The sequence below is a fragment of the Microtus pennsylvanicus genome, chromosome 7, assembly GCF_037038515.1.
Source record: "Microtus pennsylvanicus isolate mMicPen1 chromosome 7, mMicPen1.hap1, whole genome shotgun sequence".
Classification (NCBI taxonomy): Eukaryota; Metazoa; Chordata; class Mammalia; order Rodentia; family Cricetidae; genus Microtus; species Microtus pennsylvanicus.
The window spans coordinates 25,153,063-25,176,918 of NC_134585.1; the positions used below are offsets into that span (position 1 = coordinate 25,153,063).

The 23,856-nt window shown below is 40.8% G+C and overlaps 1 protein-coding gene across 8 annotated transcripts in view; it reads right to left on the reverse strand.

Annotated features, from left to right (window-relative positions):
- The window catches only part of Lims1 (LIM zinc finger domain containing 1), a 117,182-nt gene that overhangs the window by 41,425 nt on the left and 51,901 nt on the right, over positions 1-23,856 (reverse strand). The window contains exon 1 of one of the 8 annotated variants that reach the window (XM_075980238.1): positions 18,178-18,360. The exons of 6 other annotated variants lie outside the window; for them this stretch is intronic. In XM_075980238.1, coding sequence (XP_075836353.1) covers positions 18,178-18,284 — 107 coding nt within the window. In that variant the 5' untranslated portion in view covers positions 18,285-18,360. Of the gene's footprint in view, positions 1-18,177; positions 18,364-23,856 lie in introns of those variants that run through there. One more of the 8 variants, XM_075980237.1, reaches the window with a different exon arrangement.

Sequence of the window (23,856 nt, forward strand, 5' to 3'; positions counted from 1 at the left end):
CTCTTATGCAGAAGTTACTTCAATATAACTGCTTTTTTTGAGCAGTGGTCTTATATGGTATGAAAATATTTCATAACTGTTTTAATCAATCAGTCCAAGATTTACATGTTGTAAGGAAAATTTATGACTGTGACCCTTGGTTTATATTTTTCAGTTCACCTTCTTATCTGCACCCCTTTCTCCCCAAGACAGAGTTGCTTTGTGTAGCCCTGACTGTTCTGGACTCACTCTATAGACCAGGTTGGCCTCAGACTTGAAGATCTGCCTGCCTCTGCTTCCCAAGTGCCTGGATTCAAGCCATGTGCCACTACCACCTGGCATTATCTGTTCTTTCTATCACCCAGAAAGATATCAGTTTGTTTGTCTGTTTGAGATGGGGGTCTCTCTATGTAGCCCTGGCTGGCTTGGCACTCAGAGATCCCCCCGCTCTGACTCCAGAGTGCTGAGATCAAAGGTGTGCACCATCATTTCACCCCTAGCACTCTAAAATATTAATTATGATCCTGAGAGAAAGGAGGCAAAGGTTCTGAAGAAAGAAAAGAGCTAGATCATTTCTACCACACATTTCTATCACACTGACCTCTTACTAGGAGCTAAGACCCAACCAGCTGATTCTCAGCATAAATACAAGGCAAGGAAATTCTTTGTGAGATTTTTGTTTGTTGTTGAGACAGGGTTTCACTATGTAGACCTGACAGATCTCAACTCACAGCGACTCTCTTGCTTTTGCAGGAATTAAAGAATTAAAGGCACCAAACAATGTTCCCTTGTTGGTTTTGGTATTTGAGACAGGGTCCCACTTGATAGCTCAGGCTAACCTAGCATTCAGCAGTAATCCTTTCAGTCTTCTTAGTGTTGGGATCATAAGAGCCTCCATATATTGTTCCAAGGAAATTCTTTGTACCTTATATATCTTCTTATGGAGTAATAACACAGGAGCCAGAGTGAGGATTCAAAGTTAATTAGGAAGCTCGGGACATGCTGTCCTCTACTGACAAGGTGTCAGGGAACAAGTTTTGGGGTTTTAGGAGTGAGTAACAGCACAAATGGGTTACCCCCTTTTTAGCAGTTATTCTGATAAGATCTCTAAGCTCATTAAACTAATTGCTCACGTTTTTTTCTCATTCACATCACTAGGATCGCACGACACTCTTACTAGGTGCTCATGTTGCATCCGCATAAGCACATCTGCTGAATGAATAAATAAGTGCATACAAGTCACAGCCTCTGCTTCCCTAAGTATACAATGCAGGCAGGGAAACAGTACTCAACATATAACCGTTTTTGTTGTAAGTAAGCAGAGAGTGAAGGCTTCGTAGTCAGAGCTCATTGTTCTGAATAAGGATCAGTAAGCATGAGGCCAGTGAAAGGTTGGGTGGCATTATTCTCACCATGTGAGTACGCAGAGGTTCCTTCTCATTTTAGCCAGCACAGAGCAGCAAAAAGAATGTCAACAGAGCAATCTGAGGCCAAACCAACATTACTACTCGGGTTTATACCTACGTCCCTTGTTTTCTGTTTTTAACTTTTCCAAGACTTACTCTCAGAATTACAGATAGTCATTTTGGATTATGATTCAAACCTTCAGAAAAATTTATCCAAAATGTCCTTGAGTGAAGCTGCCACTGCCATTATAGCAGCGTCAAGTCATTAGAATGGGAGGCTCTTTTCTCATAAATACTGAAAGTTCCTGTTTATTGCTTAGGTGATTTTTGTTGGAGAACTAGGGTTATTTGAGATCCTTACGGGTTTTCCCAGAGATGTTCAATAATCTAATTAAGCTAGCTATTCACCAAAGTGGACATGCGTATTTTTTTTTTTTTTTGGTTTTTCGAGACAGGGTTTCTCTGTGGTTTTGGAGCCTGTCCTGGAACTAGCTCTTGTAGACCAGGCTGGTCTCGAACTCACAGAGATCTGCCTGCCTCTGCCTCCCGAGTGCTGGGATTAAAGGCGTGCGCCACCACCGCCCGGCTGGACGTGCATATTTGGAATATCCTCTAGGACAAGTCTAAACTCAAATGTTCTCTTAAGCCACTAAGAATAGAGATTTCTATTCCACGAACACATCAAGACCATTTGTGGGATGTCAAACTTCATCATTTTCCAGAGGATAGAGTTCGGGCCCTGGCTGGTAGTCCCGGTTAATTTTGGGAGGTAGACATAAGTTCAAGTTAAAAGGGAAGAGGAACTTCAGTTGGAAAAACTGCCTCTACCATATGGCCTGAAGGCAAGCCTGTGGAAGGGCCCAAACAGGGTGCATGGTACCACCCCTGGGCAGATGGTCTTGGGTGGTATAAAAAAGCAGGCAGAGCGCCAGAGAGATCAAGTCAGTAAGCAGCATTTTCCCACAACCTCTGCTTCATTTCCTGCTTCCAGGTTCCTGCTTTGACTTCCTGCTCCCACACTGAAGCTGAAATAAACCCTTTCTTCCCCAAATAGCTTTTGGTCACAGTGTTTAATCGCAGTAATAGAAACTTAGCTAAGGCACTGGGTGTGCTGAGACCAAACTATACACTAGTGCACTCTAGCACAGCATGCAGACAGCTGCAGAGCTTCTCGTTCCACCAGTCTGCTAACTTCAAAGATACAAACAACCTACTCAGAGATGTCAGACCAAACACTACAGCTGTTCCCAGAGCTTAGATACTTAAAATTTGGCCATATTCATGAGCAGAGTTGCCAAAGCAGCTTTTGGGGGTGGGAACAGAGCTGAGGATTAAACCTAGGGCCTCATTAAGGCAGGGCTTTTCTACAAAGCCTAGGCTGGCCTGCTAGTCACTATGTAGCTCAGGCTAGCCTCAACTTCACACCTTGGGCCACCAACCCAGACTAACTGGTGCAGTGAGAGATGCTGTCCTGAGTATGACTTGACTAGTGTGCTCTTGCACTGTCAGCAGCTAGGAGCACTTCAAAAAGACCTGCGCAAGACTGAGCCCCTTAGTTTTCTGTCACAGAAGGAAAAGAGGCTCATGAAGTCTTGTCCTTTCCCATAAGATTTATAAGCAGGTCAGGCATGGTGGTGCATACCTTTAATCCTAGCAGGGCTATAAGAGATTCTGTCTACACACACACACACACACACACACACACACACACACACACACACGCACAGAGAGAGAGAGAGAGAGAGAGAGAGAGAGAGAGAGAGAGAGAGAGAGAGAACACAGAGAGAGAAACACAGAGAGAGAAACAGAGAGAGAGAGAGAAACAGAGAGAGAGAAACAGAGAGAGAGAGAGAAACAGAGAGAGAGAGAAACAGAGAGAGAGAGAGAAAAACAGAGAAACAGAGAGAGAGAAAGAGAAACAGAGAGAAACAGAGAGAGAATAAAGTTTTTAAGCAGTGAGGACTGTTAGGAGGAGGGTCTCATGAGCAACCCTCCCTGCCCCCAAGAAAATAGACAGATAACTGCTGTATTGGAAAAAAGAGATTTTTTTCTTCAATGGTGTAGCTGCCCATAAATTGTTTCTGCTCCTAAAAGTAACCCTTCAACCCTATAACTCTCTTAAGTAACTCCCAATTAAAGTCATTATTTTATCAAGCTAGTATTTGAATAGAATCTTTTCTTTGGTTTGTCCTTGTGCCCTATCTGGGGGTAAATAGATGTCTCCTCTACAAAGTTCACACAACAACCTGTCTCAAAAGTCAAGGTGGGGGCTAGGAAAATGGCTCATGGTTAAAGCACTTGCTAGGCAAACACTGAATGTGAAGACAGAGTTCAGATCCTCAAAATCCACATAAATGATTGTTGTAGAATATTATTTAAGGTGTGTTAGGGCCTAGCAATAGGTACTGTATCAGGTCCTGATTGTGCCTAGCCAATGAGGGGCGACCACATAAAGTCAATGGATAGGAACATCTGGGTGCTGGGAGGGTATATAAGCGCGCCCCTCCCCCGTGTTTAACAAACAAGTCTGCTGCACACCTCCTACCTGACTCCCAGTGGCTGAGCCATTGACACTGAGCCTTTTCATCCCCTCCCCCAGGAAGATGTTAGGGCCCAGCTACAAATGATGAGTGGTTGTGGCAGCCTGTCTGTTAATTCCAGCCTCAGAACACAGGGGCAAGGGATCCCCAGAGCACGCTGGCCAGCAAGACTAGTCATGTCAACAAGCTCTGGGTTTAAGTGAGAGATCCTGCCTCAAAGAGTGATAGAGGATGATGCCTAACATCCTTGGGCCTCCACACACATGCTCAGCCACAAACATTTACATACCCATGCGCACACACATGCATAAAAGAAAAACAAAACCAAGGACAATAAATTCCGAGAAATGACATCAGAGCTGGCCATTGGCCTCCACACACCTGTGCAGACATGTGTATCACCCTACCATGAACATGCAAACACACCTGCACATACACAAAAGAAATTGGACCTTATAGTGAAAATATAGCTTTTACATGATCATTCCTCTATTCATACATAAACTATTGTGACATGTATGGTATTTACATTATATTCAGTAGCATAGTATAGAGATGATTTAAAACAAAAGATTTGAGGAAAGTTCTATGCAAGTATCAGGTCATTTTCTAAGGGGCTCAAGCAAGCATAGATTTTGCTATCACCTGGACAGAATGGTAGAGGTAGAGCTGCAGGTTCAGGAAGTGTTCTGGAACCAATTCCCAACCACACTGTGACCGCAGAATGGGAGAGAAAAAAAATGCTGTATTTCACAAAAGATTTATAAAATCCATCAATAAACCAAGAACTCAGCAACAACTACCACCAGAATGAAGCTTCTTCAACTGCTACCAAAGATTTCTGTGTCATACTGGGGTATTCAAATCACTAATGTGGCTTAATTAAATTCCCATTTGGCAATTCTCTGTTTCATGTAAGTGGAAAATTTCATCTGATTTTCATCAGTCTACTAAAAACAAAGCAACTATGACTTGTAAGTGAGATAATGGAGATGGAAAATTCTTTCCCATTTCAGTCTGTAGGACAAATGTAATGCTTTCTTTCAAGACAATAAGGAAGTAGACAAAGATCAACCAGAAAGAGATGAATTTTTGGTTAATATGCCATTTTGCAATGCCTGTTAAAATTGCTTCCTAACTGTATAGGACAAACAAAATTCATGAGCATAAACAAGAGTGAAAAGGCAGTTAACAAACATTTTCTTAAACTAGCTTAAATTGAGTAACAACATATAAGTCTGTACTAGTGTTGTTTATTGGGATTATTAAAAGGAGGTAAAAGCACTTTAACTTTATTGTATGGGGGGTGTTTTGAAACAGGGTTTCTCTGTGTAGCAAAAGCTACCTTGGAACTAGCTTGGAACTCAGAGATTTGCCTGTCTCTGACTTTATTATATCTTAACTATAAACAGAGATAAAGTTAAAAAATCATTTAAAAACATGAAATATCTGGATTAAAGTACCAGCTGCCACCTTGCACCACCAATATCCTATGCTAGGATGCCTGGTGCGAGGCTATTTACATATAATTACTCCTAAGAATTGACCACAGAAATAAAATATATAAAATAAAGGAGCTCTCTTTGATGTCAGAGATTGTATATATATAGTACCACATACAGACCTTATGAAGTTTAAAGAAATATTAATAAGAAAGTGAGTGTGATACTATCCAATCCGGATACTTTTGAGGAACTTTTTAGGAAGTAAACTAGTAGATGCACACTTGGTCCTAAAACCAACAATTCAAATGCAGTAAATCTAGCACAAGCAGACGAGGCACAAACTCTTCCTCTGGTGTCTGCAGAAGAGGGAAGCCACGAGAAACCACAGGGAAGATGCAGCAAGGGGCTGCCAAAGGTCTGTCATACAGGACCACACGTGCCAGCTCCCAACCGCAGAAATGTTCTGCCCCAAACTGACAATCAATACTTTAGCTACTCGATCTTAACCAGTTTAACACATATTGAGAGCCTACGTTGGGGTCTATTTCTCATGAAGCATCTCTCTCTGAGTGAACTCTAAAAGTTTCTCAACATGCTCACACAACAAAAACCTATCCACAAAAGATTTGAGTGTAAAAGATATCCTAGCTGGGGAGAGTGAAGGAGAGAGCCTGAAAGAAGCTCATTCTTCTTCTCCATGACCTTCTCTGACATTAACATTCTGAAAACGGTGTAAAGAGAAAATAGCAGCCCCTACAACGCCACAAAACAGCAGAGCTAACCAGCTGCCAGCCCTAGCTACCCTTGTGTCTATAATGACACAATCTTATATAGGTAACCCAGCGTAAAAGGGAGACGAGAGTATCTGGGAGGCTGCTGAATGTGTAGAAAAGGTCATAACCATTAATGACAGCACACTGAGAAAGGCCATCAATAACTGGCAGCCTGGGCCAGGACGAGTAGTCTGCACATTTCATGTTGTAAGCTGGATTTGCCCTTCCTTATCACCCAACAATAATATAGGTTAGAGAAAATGTACCATTGTCAAAGAGTCACTATTATTCCCCTCAGCTAGAGACTCTGCATCCCATTCAATGAGCCTGATGTTAGGAAGACTGAACACTGCTCTGTATACAAGTGTCTCGGAGTCGGACTGCTCAGTCTCTTACCCTTCAAAGCTTGGAGCACCCTCTCAGTAATTCATCAATTATTCTGCTAAGAGGTAGAGGGCCAATAGTCAGGGCACTGCCCTTGCTGACACCCAGACAGTTCAAGGTCTTTAGCAAGATCATACTTAAATACAACCACTGCAGTGAACTCCTTAGGCCCCCACACCAAGTTCCTCTCATTAAAGTTGGAGTGTTGGTCAACTTAAACAATTCTTTAAACTTCCCTCAGAGGTTAGGAGGCTTTGCTCTGGTTTTTCAAATACGGTTCCTGGAAAATATCCCTCTCATGCTTCCTTTACTGCTCATCACGTCTTTTAATTCTTACCATAATGCACTAATATGTTCTTACTCTAAACATCTTTTTAGAAAGATACAATGCCACATTTGAGAAAGCTCCAAATATAGAAGAACAGTATTTTTAGCTGTGTTGACCTAAGAGATGCCCCAGTTACCAGGGAAACCTTTCAGTGCATCTAGGAGCTCTTTATATGGTGATGGTGACCAGAGCTCCAGACTGCCAGGCTCTAAGGTACATTCTTATTTAGTTCCCACTCAGCAGAGTTTTCTCATACAAGTGCCAGTTACACCGGGACAGGAAGTCAGTGGAAGTTTTTATTCTTGACTATGCTTAATATGAGGCCTATTTCACCGATAAGGAAAAAAGAAAACAATAAATTTTTAAGTACAGAAGGACAGAAGTAAACCACTTCATTCAAGTCAAAGATTCTTCTGGTTGAAATCCATATGCCTCTCATTGTCAGTTACTTTTTGGATGTAGAATATGCACACACACATGCCTTTGAATACGTTGGCCAGAATACAGAGGAATTGAAAACTTTTTTTTGCTGAAGCTGAAATGGTTTCTTTCTTTCATGAGTTTTAAATTTTGTGATGTGCACAGAAAGGTGGACTATTTTAGCTGCCATGACTCATATTTCATCATAACTGTGATAAAGACGATGTGGAAAGGACATAACAAGACTCCAGGGGTCTGATGTTGACCAGATGGTGCAACTATTCTGACAACCAGTCCCTAGCTGGGCTGCAGTCTCTCTAAGATTCTTCAAATACCCTTTGTTCTAGCCCCTGAAAGCAGGTCACATATGAAGGGTCTTTGTTCAAAAAAGATTCTTTCACTCTTCTATAACCCTGGCAACTCCCGCCCTTCTGGGTAGTGAAATACTGATGAAGCACAATAAAGTCTTTAAAGCAGCACACAATCCCTGTCAATAGAGGGCACTGGAGAGATGCTACAGGGTTTGGTTCCCTGGGCCTGCAGAGAGAGCAGTCACAAATAACCAGACTCCAGTGTGCAGCTCCTGCACGGCATGGCAGCCATCAGCATTTGCAATAGTGTGTTGGGCTCCTGTGGTACAAGGTAACCAGAAGTATCCATTCCTCTGTGGCAGAGCTGATCCTGAGCGAATGAAAGCAGAACTGGCCCCACCCCTCGCTCATTGCTACAAGAGGTGAACAGGTTAGGCAAGGCTGGAGAGCTCACCCTAGTGGTGAGGACAAGAGAGAATTGGTCCAGTTTTACAGCCTGTCCCAACTATGATCAGCATGTTAAGGGACCTGACCCATAGACACAAAGCTTCAGGATCTCTACAACACAGGGCAACAGGATATCCAAGAAGAGTGCTAGTGACAGCCCAGCATTGATAACGTAGTAGATACCAGAGGCCTCGAATCAGACCAATGACTCTGCAATGAACACTTGCAAGTAGAGATACAAAGGGGTTTATGGCGTGACTCACTGTGTCACACTGCAGATTTTAAGTTTTTTCTCTTTTTAAAATTTTTTCCTTTTTTCTCTTAAATTTTGTTTTATTGGGAGGGAATGTGAGGATGTGAAGGGATGGGGAAATAAATGGGATCAAGACCAAAATGATGTAAAAGACACATGGAATTTAAAAAGAGAGAGAGAGCTGGTCTAGAGTGATGGTATGAGAAACAGTTGTTTTCTATCAAAGGTATCTAACCTGACAAGAGTCCTCCCTTCTAAATGAGTAGAGGACCAGAGTTTGGTCTCCAGCACCTACCTACATGAAGCTTCAGATCCAGAGGATTCAATGCCCTTCTTGCTTCTATAGGCAAGGGTATACATTCACACAGACATACATAAAAATAAAACTGAAGAAGTTATTCTCAGACATTAAGCTTTACTTTTAAAAAGCATGCATTTTCTTTCCTGATTGGATAAAGACCAAGAGAGGAAGCCTGTAGTCAAAATCCTATAGTTGAAGCTCTCAAATTTTTAGGCTCCTTCCCCAACATGAGGAACTTGTCTCACTTAGAAACTTAAAACAGCCTTATTTGCTGCTGAAACTAGGAAGAGGTGGGAGGAGTATGTAGCCAAACTAAGTACAGCCCAAGGAAACAAAGAGTCCTCAGAGGACACATAAAAAGAAAACAGCTGAGGAACTTGAGGTCTCCAGTGAGTTCCCTTTGCTTCAGCAGATGAGGAAGCATGCTGCCAGGGTGGACAGACTCCAGGACAGGGGGTGGGGAAACCGGCCCTATGCGCAATGTGGAAGACGATATAACAACAATCTAGGCTACTTGCTATGAAGTAAGCTTTTATGAGATGACATATCACACCTCATCTTTCCTCCCCACCATCTATCGACCTCTCTCTGGTTCCCACAGACAAAATCAAATCCAACAACGAGCAGAATGAATTAACCTCAGTCTCTAAAGAGGGCAGTTGCCTTAGAACTGAATCAAACTTTACTTTCTTTTTTCTTTTACCTACAATTTAACAGGATATCCAGCCTGAAATAAGACAGTGACTCAAGTGTCCTCCTAAGAACTCGGTTCAGTACGCTTCCTTCTGTCCACGCTGGTGTAAGTCCTTGAGGATACTGCTCCTTCCTTCTAGCCACAGAAGTGGTGACAGCTAGTACACAGTTCCCACCTCAATCATAAACCTGTAAGGACAGTGTGCAACGGAGAATTCAGCAAATGGCCAAGAAAAGAGTACCATGGAGCCCAGGAAGATTATTAATACTCAGTTAATTTTATAACTGAGCTATGAACACATATAGGTACCATGTGGGTTACATTTTTGTGCACACTTCTTTTTTATTTTGTTTTGTTTTTACAGACAGGGTTTCTCTGAAGCTTTGGAGGCTGTCCTGGAACTTGCTTTGTAGACCAGGCTGGTCTTGAACTCACAGAGATCCGCTTGCCTCTCCCTCCTGAGTATTGGGATTAAACGTGTGTGCCACCACCGCCCGGCTTGTGCACACGTCTTAACACTGCTTAAAGAATGCCTAAGAAACTGAGAGTTTCACACCTGCAATCTCAGTGCTCAGGAGGCAGAAAGAGGCTGAAGGATCAGTGAAGGTTCAAGGCCAGCCTCATCAACACAGTCAGTTCTAGGAAAGCCATGGCTACATAAGCAAGAGCAAGAATTGCTCTAAAAAAAAAAAAGTGAAATTAAATTTAAGCCTTTTATAAATGTAACTGTTATTAGGGATTTTAGTTCAAGATAACAAACACACTTAAATGGTCTGTGGTCTGTAGCCTACCCAGTCCTTCTACTTGAACCTTGAATCAAGCATTAGTAAAAACAATTTTTTTTACAGCATTTCATAGATAAGAAAGCAAGAATGTGATAAAACTAACTTGGCATAATGTCAGATGACTATTCTAGGAAAACAGAGAGAGAAGATGTGTTAATTGGGGGTTCTGTTGCTGTGATAAAACACCAAGACCAAAAGCAACGTGGGAAGGAAAAATGTTTATTGCTGCTTACAACTCAGGTCAGTCATACTCCATCACTGAGGAACATCTGGGCAGGACCTAGAAGCAGAGGCCATGCAGGAATGTTGCTTACCGGCTTACTCCTCAGGGCTTGATCAATTTACTTTCTTATAGAACCCAGGACCCAGAGATAGCACCTCTCATATCAATCATCAATCAAAAATATGCCCCTCAGACTTGCCTACAAGGCAATCTGATGGAGGTATTTTCTCTATTGAGGTTCCCCAGACTGCTCTAGCTTATGTCAGAGTGACAATGAAACCAACCAATCCCGAAGACCAATTTTCCAAGAGATTAGAGCCTATCAATAAATCAGACTATGAACCACTGAATGTTTCAACTATACTAATAAAATGATATGGGCTGAATGGAAGTGAAAATGCTGTCCATCTCTAATGATAGGTATCTATGCTGGCTGTACCATAAGTCAGTACTTTATAGCTAGAATTGCAACTTAGTAGCAAAAGGGGCTCTAAATTTGGTCCCCAGCACCACAAAACAGAAGTAAAATAAAAGTAGATGAGCTAGGTGTCATGGTGTATAATACAATCTCAGCACTAACTAGGAAACAAGAAGAGCATGAATTGGAGGCAAACCTATGCTAAATAATGAGTTCCAGGCCAGTCAGGGCTACATAGTAAGACCCTGTCTCAAAAAGCTATTTCTCCTGCCCCCAAGTAAATGACTTTTACCCTTTTAAAAGCAATAGTCCTTCTATGGATGGCAATACTTATCTAATATATTAGATGGAATGACCACATGATTGTTTTCAGAGATAAGTTATCTATAAATGTTTGCTGAAATATAGGAGATCATTCTGTTAAATGAAACAATCTAGAAAGGTATGTACCACATGCTTTTCTCCCATGTGCAGAAGGGCCCAGATTTAAATACACACATGCACGCATGCATAGCTCATGAAACTACAAAGAGGATCATAAGAGGGAAGGAAAAGATCTTAAGGGAGGGTAACAGAATTAGAAATGGGGACTATCTGTGGGAAGGCAGGGAACCAACCAGTGTGGTAAGTGGAAGGGCAGAGGGGACAAATTAGAATAAAGTATAATAACATGTATGTATAAAAACGCCACAATGAATTCTTCATATGAATTTCAAATTAAAAAAACTTTAAAGTCTAAATTTAATTTGAATTTTCTTTAAAGACACAAAAAAACCCTATTAAAGGACTTACTAATAGTGAGTTAAGATGCTGGCAAAAATAAGAGGAAAGAAGAATAAGAAGTAATTCAAAAGGTAAAAAACGTAAAGTCTAATTTTACATTGCTGTCATGATTACACATTTATTTCTCACATGATAGGTTAGCCTGCTTCCTGGAATGGAGGAGAAGGAAAATCACCTGATATACTTTATTAATCTGAGCACAAATGCTATCAGAAATACAGTATTGTTCTGGCTCATGCTGCAATGTCAGTGCTTTCTCACCCAGAAATCAATATGTCACTAACTCTGCAGGTGCAGATTACCTCCAAGTACAATATATGTAAACACTGATTTATAAACTGCTTATATAAACAGACTTTAACAGGTCAAGTTACCTTCTGTTATGCCTGGTATTTTCATTTGGATCGAGGCAACACAAGCCATTATCATTAGTCATATTTTGGTTCTACAGTTTTATGTACATTCCCTCTCGATCTGGCAACGCCAAAGAAACAGAACAAAACCAGGAGGCTTTTCTCTGGCTCCTTCACCATTACTAACTGGATAAGGAACGCTTATCAGAACACACAGAGCTACACTCAATGACCTACATTCTTGCTTCTCTTGCAGTACCACACTAGCAGACCTGAGAAGTTAGGACAGGTGGAATGGTCTGCAAGCCCCGAAATACAAATTATCTGGGCCAAAAAGTAATGCCTAAACTTTGGAACTACTAGGCAATTTGTCATTCAATAACAGTAACTAATAACTGCTTAGACACTCCTACTACTGATCACTATGGCAGAACAGTATATTTTAATTGTTTATCTGTTTTTGTTTCTTCCTGTTATTAGATAATATGTTGAGAACATAACGCCAATTACACGGAAGCAGAAGTTTTAATAAATGTAGACTGAATCAAAAGTGCCTAGACCAATGTATAGTAAGTCACAACACTCGCAACCTAAAATAGCTTTGTTTTTAACCTAGATTTTTTTTTCTGGCAAATACCTATGAAGAACAGGTAGAAAATACTTTAAGATAAATCACCCACAGGCTAAGACTTTAGCTTCCACTTTTATGTTCAATGGTAAATTTTAACTTTTAAGATACAATCGAAAAGAAAAAAAGATACAATCAGAAAAAAAAAAAAAGAAAAAAGAAAAAAAAAGATACAATCGAGTATACCCAGGACTTCCAGGTAGCCAATCCTGTTTAAAAGACTGAGGCAAGGGTCTCTCCCTCTCCCTCTCCCTCTCCCTCTCCCTCTCCCTCTCCCTCTCCCTCTCCCTCTCCCTCTCCCTGCCCCCTAAGCTGGAAGCCTGAAAGCCCCACCAATCTTCCTTCTCCGGCCCTGCCTGCTCAGAGCTGGGTTCCCAGTGTTTGAGAGATGCGCAGCTTGTTACATGGAGCTGGGATCAACTCTGGTCCTCATAACTGTGCAGAAACACTTTTAACATTCATCTCTTTCTCCAACCCCGCAGATCTTATTTTAAAACCCAAGCAAGGGTACAGAGTCTTCTGGTAAGAGCCCACTGTGAGCACAGCCACTGTTGGCTGCAGTCCTGGGTCTAAACCACAATTGCTCAAAAATTACCAGTCTGCGTGTTTAAATTCTTTTTCCCTTCTTTGTGGTAAGGGAGAGACTTGTTACAGGATTATTGCAAAGATCCAACGAGAAAGCACTGCTCCATCATTAGAAAACAGTAAGTGGCGCAAAAGGCTAAGCAGGTTTGAAAAAATATTGAATTTACATTTCTACACAGTATTACTTAGTAATTATGTTGCACAGCAGTAGTTATTGAACTCAGAGCCTTAGGCCCAGATATATGTGCTACAAAGTACATGAAGTGAAAACAACAAGAGGGGTCAGAAAATGCATTTATAATTTTAGCAAGTTAACAACAGAATAGAATTGCTGATGAAATAATGTTTTTATCATTACTAGAACTGGTGGAGAAGTGGAAACTCTAGACCCTTTATACACTATTTGTGTGAATCTGTTCTGAGCCAGTTCTGAAAAAATAACATATACACTTAGTCTAACAATCAAGCTTATCCAAAGTAAAACAAGCATGCATCCTTATAAGGATGCATACATGAATTTCATTAGCAGTTTTATTTGAAATAGCCAAAGACTGGAAATAAATTCAATGTCAAACTCAAAATAAATACTCTGTTCATAGAGTATAAACTACGATAATAAAATGGAATCAATTATTGATAACTGTACCAAAACAAATGCATCTAAAAATAATTATGCTAAGTAATCAAAACAAAACAAAAATATGGGGCAAGTGAGATGATTCAATTGGTTAAAAGCACTTGCTGCTCTTGCAGAAGACCTGGGTTCAGTTCCCAGTACCCACATGGCAGCTAACTGTAACACGCCAGTGCTGGGGGAGCCGATGTTCTTTTGGTTCCAAGGGCACCAGGCATTCATGCTGTGCACAGATAAACATGCAGGCAAAACACTCAAACACTCAAAAATAAATTTTTAAAAACAAAAAGAATATAAATTCTAAAACCTGCAAACTAATCCAGTGACAAATATTGGATTAAAGGTCGACTAGGCATACAGGAAAGAAGAGGGAGACGGGAAGAACTATAGAGATGTGAGGATGCACTGTGGACTGTACTGATGTGCCAGTGTATATATATTTATCAATATTGATCAGATTGGACAAAAGACTTATGTACTTTACTGAGATTCAATATAATGACTTTTTTTTAAAAAAAAAAAAGTGTGGTGGAATGACCTTTAACCCTATCTACTACTGTATGAGATCACTGCTGTGGGCTGAACTGTGTCCCCATAAAATGTCACGTATGCTGTTCTCTGTTAACTTTACAGTTCATGGGGTGGTGGTGGTTCACATCTATAACCCCAGTATTTGAGAGGTTGAGGTAAAAGACTGCCATAAGTTAAGAGTCCAACCTAGACTACATAGTGAGATCTAAGACAGTTGGGAACACATACTAAGACCTTGTCTCAAAAAACTTACAAAAGAATACCCTTCACATATTCACTGTGCTCCTAAACTACAGGAATATGAATTTCAAATATGCATAACGCTAAATAGCAGGTAGCAGTGAGTAGGGCAGAAGCATAAGTACAGGAAAGAGAGGCAAAGATCAGGGTCATCTCAGCAATAGGCCAGGGATCAGGTGTACTTCTATAAAGGGCCAGATAGGGAATTTTTGTCTTTGTGGGCCATGCCAATGTATATCATGATGTAACTGCCAGTTTAACACAAAACTGCCACAGATAACACAAAGAAACAAGCACAGCTGTGCCCCAATAAAACTATATACAGATACTGTAATATGAATTTCATGTTATCTTTACATAAAGATTATTTTTATTAATTTTTAATCACTAGAAAATTTAAAATATCTCTATGTTTGTGGTGCTTATAAAATTAGGCAGTGGGGCCAGGAGGTGGTGGCGCACGCCTTTGATCCCAGCACTTGGGAGGCAGAGGCAGGCGGATCTCTGTGAGTTCGAGACCAGCCTGGTCTACAGAGCTAGTTCCAGGACAGGCTCCAAAGCCACAGAGAAACCCTGTCTCAAAAATCCAAAAAAAAAAAAAAAATAGGCAGTGGGTCAGATTTGGCCTGAGGGTCATAGTTCACTAACACATTAAAATGTTTTAAAGTAGGTACTAAAGTGATGAATTTTGATTTGTCCCTAAATCAGTTATTTACTCATCTCTTATATTTGAGGGAAAGCAAACATGACTTTGAATATTTTAAAGAGATTTGCTCAGATGTGTTGATGATCTGGGTTTCCTAAAAGCAAATAAAAAACACAGTTTAGGTGGGAAAATAGAGTAAAGAAGAGCTAAAAAAGTATATATACACAAGGATTTTGTAAATGCTATTCAGGGATAATTTTTTTTTTTTTTCTGGGAAAAAGAGGTCAGTGCCCTCAAACTCAGAATGACTTCTGAGCTTCCTGAATCTCCAGGGCTCAAACATGGCTAGGAATATTCCAGGTATAAAGTGGGCATAAAATAACTTCCAGGCCCTGGGTGCGGTGGCTCACACCTCCAACCTTGGCAGAGGAGGCAGAGAAGGCAATCTATGAGTTCTAGGCCAGTCTGGTCTACTGAGTAAGTTCCAGCCAGACAAGGCTACGTAGCAACACTCTCTCAAAGAACACAACAAAACAAAGGAAAAAGGAACTTTCAGGTCATATTTAATAGATTAAAACAGAGTCTATAAAGCCAAATACTATGTGACCCTTTAGTGTCTTTTATAAACAATATCAAGTTTAAAGGTATATCCCTTTTCATGTGTGTTATAGAATCATTCAAAACATTGTATTTTAAATTTCAGATCAGTCTTTTTTTTTAAAAAACATTTATTTATTTATTATGTATACAATATTCTGTCTGCGTGTATGCCTACAGGCCAGAAAAGGGCACCAGACCTCATAACAGATGGTTGTGAGCCATCATGTGGTTGCTGGGAATTGAACTCAGGACCTTTGGAAGAGCAGGCAATGCTCTTAACCACTGAGCCATCTCTCCAGCCCCTCAGATCAGTCTTTTCTTTAAAATTAAAAGAAAAGTGTTTTCTGGCAGTGGCCTTTGCCCTTCCTAGTCTTCGACAAATCTGTTAAGAGTTCACACACATGCTCAGAAAAGGAACATGGCAGCAAAAAGTTAAAAGTATGAATGGGCTTTGTGCAAGAGTGAGATAACACGAAAGATACCGGGTACTTCATGTACTCAAACATGAGTGCTCATAGGGAAAACATCTGTTGATCCTATGCTAAAAGATGCTCCCTGAATAGAGAGGTTATGTCCTATGCATTCCCGAACCTTTACCTGGCACATTAGGCACTCAATTAAAAGTAGATAAATGATGCTTTAACCTCTTGACACTATTATCACTCTGTACTATCTGAACTATTCCCAAGATAATGTTTGCCTCACAGAGATGGCTGTGAGGACTTTTATAACAGTAAATGTTATACACTGTTGGTAGTTGTTTTTCATCCACACTTAGAACTGAGGCACTGAAACTTGGGGGCACCCAACTTCAAATTCATTACTCTCCTGACTCTTCTTAGCTAAGAAAGATGTGTTAATATTAAAATATAACTAGAGGGGAACCTCACCTCTCTAAACAGAGTTTACAAGTCCCTGGGAAAAACTATACCTTTGTAAATATGGAAAGTGATTCTCCAGTCTCGGGAGACAAGAGGACAGAAACACAGTCACTGTTGTTACCACTGGGAACTACATCACCAGAATGGGGAGAAAAACATTTTTTTTAATCAATTGTAACAAACAGCACTTAACAATTACTTCTTTTCATTTAAATTCTAGGGCTAAACATGTAGTTTCAAAGATCCCTGTAACTATATAAATAAACTACCTAGTAGGGCATGTAAGTAATTTTATTCTTGGGTACTTTAGCTCTGAAAATAAGTATGAGGGTTACTTTAATATATTTTACATATCTTAAATTTTTTTAACAAGAAATTCTAGGAGTCTCCAATCTGAAAATAAAACTTTGTGGGGTTTTTTGTTGTTGTTGTTGTTGTTTTTTTGCTAACTTCTCTCTTGGATTCTGAGTGTACAAATCTAGACCGGTGGCACGGCTCATTGACTGAGTACTTGCCTAGCATGTGTGAAGCCCTGGGTTGGACTGCCCTTCTCAAAGGGAGAGATCAAAAGTAAAATGTATTTCAAACTCTGAAGTCTTTAAATTCTGTTTAATCTGATAAATTCCAAATTACCACAGTAAACGTTCCCAAGAGTCACTTTCCATTGTAGGAATGAAAGCATCAGTAACAGTTCTTCAGTGTGCAATATGCTCATCAAAACTGATGAAAGCCAGTAATGTTCAAGTAAGTGTCTCTCTCCTATGATATAGCTAGCCACAATAAAACAGAAATTCAGGGACTTTTAAAAGCTTGCAATTGTTCCCTGTCTAAAGGAATAGCTACAAGGTACAGATAGCACTCTGCCATCAATAAGAATATTCTAATACTAAGTTCAAAAACAAACTAAAGCTTAGATATAGCAAATTATTTTTCCAAACGCTTCTCTTTACCCACTTTCTGTCAGCAGGAAAATAGGAGCTCTTTCTATCTAGGAAAAAGAAAATCCAAATCCTCTTTCACAGTAACACGGGCTTAATGCTCTGGGGACTTTCAGAACATCGTATCTAAAGGAACTTTTGCCAGTTACAGCAAAAACTATAATTATTCTTGTTTTAGATAAATTAACTTGAAACTAAAGCAGCTTATCTTTTGTTAATTTAGTCTCCAGATTTTTGATGTCCTTCATTCCTAAACTGCGGTCAGCAGTTCCACAACATTCCTTAGCTACATCACTTCAGTAACAAAGAATCCCAGGAACCCCTCCCAGCCCCCCGACACCAAACACTACCGACCAACTACCTGCCACACACTCAAAGTCAAATTCCTCACAGAAATCTGCTCTGATATACCCACAGGGAAAATCAGTTCCTTCCAGCTGAAAAGTTACTCTGGATGCAGCCAAAGATGCACCAGCTGCCCAGGTGTGGAGAAGAGCTAAACGGTAGACAGGCTTGTGTGGCTTGGAAAGATTGGGAAAGGACTCCAGTGCCACGAGGCTCTTTCCCAAAGAACACTGCATCCACTAGGGTGTGGATCCCTGCTCCAAGCCTCAGGAACCTTGCCCCTTGGACAACCCTGACTGCACTCACCTCAGCTCTTCCTCAGGCAGCCCATTTACTCTTAGACTGTCAGGACGATCTCGCCTTCTCCGGTAGAGGCCCGACTGTGAAAGCTCCTTCAGCTGTAATGCACTCATAGTTTCTCTGTACAGCAATTACGGATACTTTGGAGCGCTTATGCTAGGCGAATGTTGCCAGCTCAGAAAGGCAGTGTCCTCCGCAGAAGGACCTCAGCACACCTGACTCCGGGTTAGAAAAACTCCAGGCAAAGCAGGCCAGGCCAGCCGGCTGAAACAGCTTCCTGTTTCTTTGGTACACACCCTCCCTGCAAGACATGACTTGCCTTATCTCTGGGCCCTGTACCTAGGGAAGGGGGAGTCAGTGACCCACATAGCCCACGTGGTCACCAATAAGCAAATTTCTTATGAATAATCACACCAATTCCTTTATAAAAAATCTCTCCAAGATTTTTCCAAATTAAAGATGGGGGAAAAAATCTAGCAAAATAATGCTTGAAGAAGGGTCCAGCCCTGTTTTATGTGCCAGGAAATCCATTAACATTTCACAGACAGCTGTCAGTACGGAGAAGTGCCTGGTCATCAGTAGCTCTTTGGGACATTTTCCCTAAAGAAAAAAAAAAGGGCAGAATTCCAAAGGAAGCAGTCCAATTCCTTCCTCTCTCTCACCATTCTAAATGTTCCTTAGAGAAGTGTCGAGTCCACCCTCTCCCCTTAAATATTTCTAAAATATTCATAAAAGGGAGGAAGAGTGTTTCTTCTGCTAAATTCTGCTAGATGACTTTCTGATTCTGTGCCTACTTTCTGAATAATCACAACTTACAGTCACCTCTGCTGGGTAACACTTATCTCAGGTTGTCTGCCTACAGGTGCCAATATTTATCTATGTATCTGATCTTGGAAAGGAAGAAAAAGGGGCTGCAGATGACAGAGGACACAGAAATGCTGTGTCACCTGCTCCAATGGTTGCGGTATACCAGGCAGGTATACCCACCAGGCCAATTAAGTCCCTCTCTGGACCTGCACCACAGCACAAATACAGGCTGGCTGCTGGCTAGTTGATAGCCAAAAGCTTGATTTGTGGTTCTAGTAATTATTCTTTGGGCAATTTGTACCATTCTTTTGCTTTTAGAATCCTCTTCACAAGAGTACAGAAAGGGAGCTGGAGAGTATAGTTCACTGGAGAGTGTATTCATATCATGTTCAAGGCCCCAGGTTTAAAACTAAGCACCACCCAAAAAGAAAGAAAACACATTTCTATAGCATAATATAACTAGTACTTTTAAAAGAGTTTTTTTTTTTTAAAACTGATGCCACATGCTGACAAGGAAACAGAGCTGGTGATTTCTGAAATTTACTTACACAGGAAACAGAACTGTGTGGGATGGATCCTGTACCGATGAGTCTGTGGTTAAAAGGATGTGAAGACAGTAACAAACAAAAGTTCCAAGCCCTGTAACAAACAAGCTACGACAGCAGTTGCTCTCTGACATTTCAAATGGCTGAGCTGACAAGTAGGAATTTTAGTAAATCAATGTTTATGCTGCAATGAAACTGCTACAAAGAATAAAATTAAATTCTGAGCCTTTTGCTGCTTTTGGGGGGCATGGAGTGGTTTAAAGCAGGCTTTCTCTGTGTAACAATTCTAGCTGTCCTAGAACTTGTTTTGTAGACCAGGCTGGCCTCAAACTCAGAGATATGCCCTCTTGTGCCTCCTGGAATTAAAGGCATGTGCCAGCACCGCCTGGCTGATGGTTCTTTAACCCACTGTCTTGGTGAAGACAGACAGACGAAGGAGGGAAGGAAGAAAGGAGGGGGAAGGGGAGACACTTTACCTTTCTCCTTCACCCTGAATACACAGAGCTAGGTAAGAATACACAGGCACTCCAAAACTTTGAAAAAAAATTTATACAAACATTTGCAAAATACACTACTAGCATCCTGTCTGTAACCAGCACTGGCTCCACACCACTACCAGGTAGGAGTGCATACCCACAGTGCACAATAGAGTGGTACGAGCAGAAGATCTTGAATTTTTTTAAGTTTTGTTGTTGTTTTGTTTCTGGAGACAAGGTCTTACTATGTTGGCCTTCCTGATTTAGAACTTGCTACACAAACCAGGCTAGCTTCAAAATCATAGAGACCTGCCTGCCTCTGTCTCCCAAGTCAGGAATCAAAGTGTATATACTACTATGCCCAGCCCCCTTTTTATTTATTGAGACAGGATTTCATGTATCTTAGGCTGGTCCTCAACTCACTAGATAGACAAAGATATCTTTGAATGCCTTATCCTCCACCCTCAGGTGGACTATAAGGGTGTTCCAACTACTCCTAGTTGCCTGGTTTATACAATGCTGAGGACTCTTGAATGTTAAACAAGCATTTTACCAGTCCCAGTCCTCGGACCTGAGCTCTATGCCCCCAGACTCCAGTTCTTTTTATTCTTCAAATATACTTTTCCATAGAAAGTTACCAACTGTGCCTAATTTTTATCTTCAGATTTAGTTCAAAAGAGTCTTCAGTTTCAAACAACTGTCTTTCCATAATTTTTACAGTACAGAGAGGACAGGCAAGTGGACATGACTAAACAGATCTTTCCATTTCTGTATTAAGATTTTGACTACCAGCTCAGCCTTGCATTCAGTGCAGGATTCACACCCCTGGTTTTCACGTGGCCTAACCACTGTATAATATCCATTACTGGAGACTTTGCCTATCTTTGGACACTTGGAGTAGTGACCAGTTCATAAGATTTCTAGGTCTCTCCTATTGCTAGTGGTTACAAAGAACAATGGTACCCAAGTTGTTGGTTTCCCACAGGTTTCCAGCCTGCATCTACCCTTGCGCAGCTGGTAGTTGTATAGCCTCACTACAACTTTCCATACCATTCTGTCCTTTCTAGCTTGTGGACTCTGGCATGAAATAGAAATCTGCTCCAATGTAATATCAACTGCAAAGCTGATAATTTCTTCTGTAAGTTTAAACTTCAGTTTAAACTTCTGACTGAAATGATTAAATACAAAGTTCTATTGAGTGCTCTGCAAGATCTTTCTCCTCTCAGGCTAACAACTACCCAATAGTTTTTCTATTTTCTAGGATTCGGGGACTTTTTGTGATTCTGAAAAAGTTAATAACTCTCTCACAGAAAATACATGTGGGGGGCTGGAGAAATGGCTCAGAGGTTATGAACACTGACTGCTCTTCCAGAGGTCCTGAGTTCAATTCCCAGTAACCATATGGTGGCTCACAACCATCTGTAATGAGGTCTGGTGCCCTCTTCTGGCCTGAAGGCATACATGCAGGAAGAACCCTGTATACATAATTAATAAACAAGTCTTTAAAAAAAAAAGAAAATACATGTGAACCCTACATTTTACATCAGCGTTAGAAAACTGACAGACCCCTTTAAAAGTCCACAGATAATTCTTTAGATCTTCCCTGAGCATCTATTTCTCCCTTTCCGAATACCTCCAATCAGTGTGTGCATTCTAAGCGTCACGGTGTGTGCTCGTCTGGATGGACCTAGCTGCCCAGCAGCAGGCTATGCACTGTTTGGGAAAGTTCCTCTTGTCTGCTCTAAATTTCTCTCAGTCACCAACCTTCTTATCTATTCAAACTATCTTTTAAAATGCAGGTCGATTTCTTATTGACCCTTCTTAAAAACCTTTCCATGGCTCCACTGCCTTTATAACAGTATAAACAAAGAGAATGAGGTGTGCCATCTGGTGCCAGTAGAGCCTGGCTCCAAGGCCCCTAGCCTTCTGGATTCCAGGCAGTTGCTAGGACAGACTATTCTCATTTCCTGGTTTCTGCCAATGCAGACTGTAAGTCTAGAAGGATTCTTGCAGGGTTTGCTCTTAGTCACCCCACTATGTCTTGGGCAAAGACAGGATGCCTTTCTAGACCTCCCTGGCCAGTCAATCCCCTCTGTTCTATGGACTCCTGTGCTCCCTCTGTGATGGAAACAACACAGTCTCACTACTGACTGTTAAGTTGTTTCTTGAGACAGGATACTATGTAGCTCAGGCTGTCCTCAAACTCATGGCAGACACCTGTCTCTCTCCTTAGAGTTCTGGATGTTTTGCTCTTAACATTCCACATTATCTAAGTGAAATTTAAAATTGTCATTTATTTTTTATTTCATGTGCATAAGTGTTTTACCTACATGTATCTTTATCTATCTATCTATCTATCTATCTATCTATCTATCTATCTATCTATCTTTCAATGTATGCATATCACATGCATGCCTGTGCTCATGGAAGCCAGAATAAGGTATCTGATCCCCTGGAACTGTAATTACAGGTGATTTAAACCACCATGTAGGTGTTGGGAAATAAACCTGGGTCTTCTGTTAAGAGCAGTAAATGCTCTTTAACTGCTGAACCATTGCTCTATACCCCTCTAAATGAGATTGTTAAAGACATACTAGGTAGTCTATAGTTTTAGAATGTACTTCATGAAATTTCAGAGCTTATAAAAACTGTAGATTTGAAGACAGCCTTCCACAAGTATAAAAACTTATGGGCAAATTAGCCTAAATGTTCACCTAAACTTGTCAAAGTATAGTTTTCAGCAGCCTGTTACAAGTAATCACTTCAGGAACAAGAGGGTAAAAAAACCTAACTGAACCTCAACCACCTAAATCTGGTGTTTCTGAGTCACCTATTTCTTCTCACAGTTAACAAGAGCCACAAAACAGCCTCCATGCAGAATCGTAATTAACCAAGGCTCATTACCAGAATCGTCTATGCTAGGTCCAGAAGGTCTATAAACTGGATGAATAGCTGTGCAATCTCAGACCATTAACCTCTATATATGATATGTAACGAGAAGAATTTTGTTTTATAACTGTCTTTGGATTCGACCGAAAATGACCCCTTTTTAAGCTTAAGTTTTTCATGGATAGTAGTTTACAGGGGGAAACACCTTAGGAGCTGGAGAGAGCACTTCTTGCACTTGCAGAGGACCCTTCCCAGCGTCCCTCTCTCTGTCTCCTCTTACAGATGAAATGTGAGCTCTCAGCTGTTCCCGCTGCCGCCATGCTTTCACTCTGCCACCATGGCACTAGCCCTCTAAAACCATAGATCCAATTAAACACTTGTGCTTGGAAGTTGCCTTGGTCATGGTGTTTTGCCCCAGCAACCGAGAGTAATAAGACATCCTTTACCCCCACACCCCCACACATGCATTATGGCAAGCACATACACATAGACATGCACACACAATCAAACCTAAAAGTTCACAGAAAATTGACTGAGTCAGAAACATGGCAATTGCTCTTAAAATCAACAACATGGGATCATCTAACATTAATAAATATTCTCAAGAGCAAGGTTTCTTGGTAAATTTTCAAATAGTTCAGAATAAAATTCTAGGTTATCAAGCCAATTGCATGTTATTATTTATTTTATTTATTATTATTACTGGAAACAGCTCTGGCTGTCTTGGAACTTTCTATGTAGACCAGGCTGGCTTTGAACTCACAAAGATCTGGCTGCCTCAGCCTCCCAAGTACTAGAATTAAAAGTATGTGCCAGTATATCCAGCTGCAATAATGAACTTTAAACTTTTACTCATTAGTGTGTAAATATGTGGTATGTTGCAGCTATGGATTCTGAGGACAACTCTGCAGAGGTGGTTTTCTCCTACTTTCACAGCGGTTCTAGGCATTGAACTGTCACCAGACCAA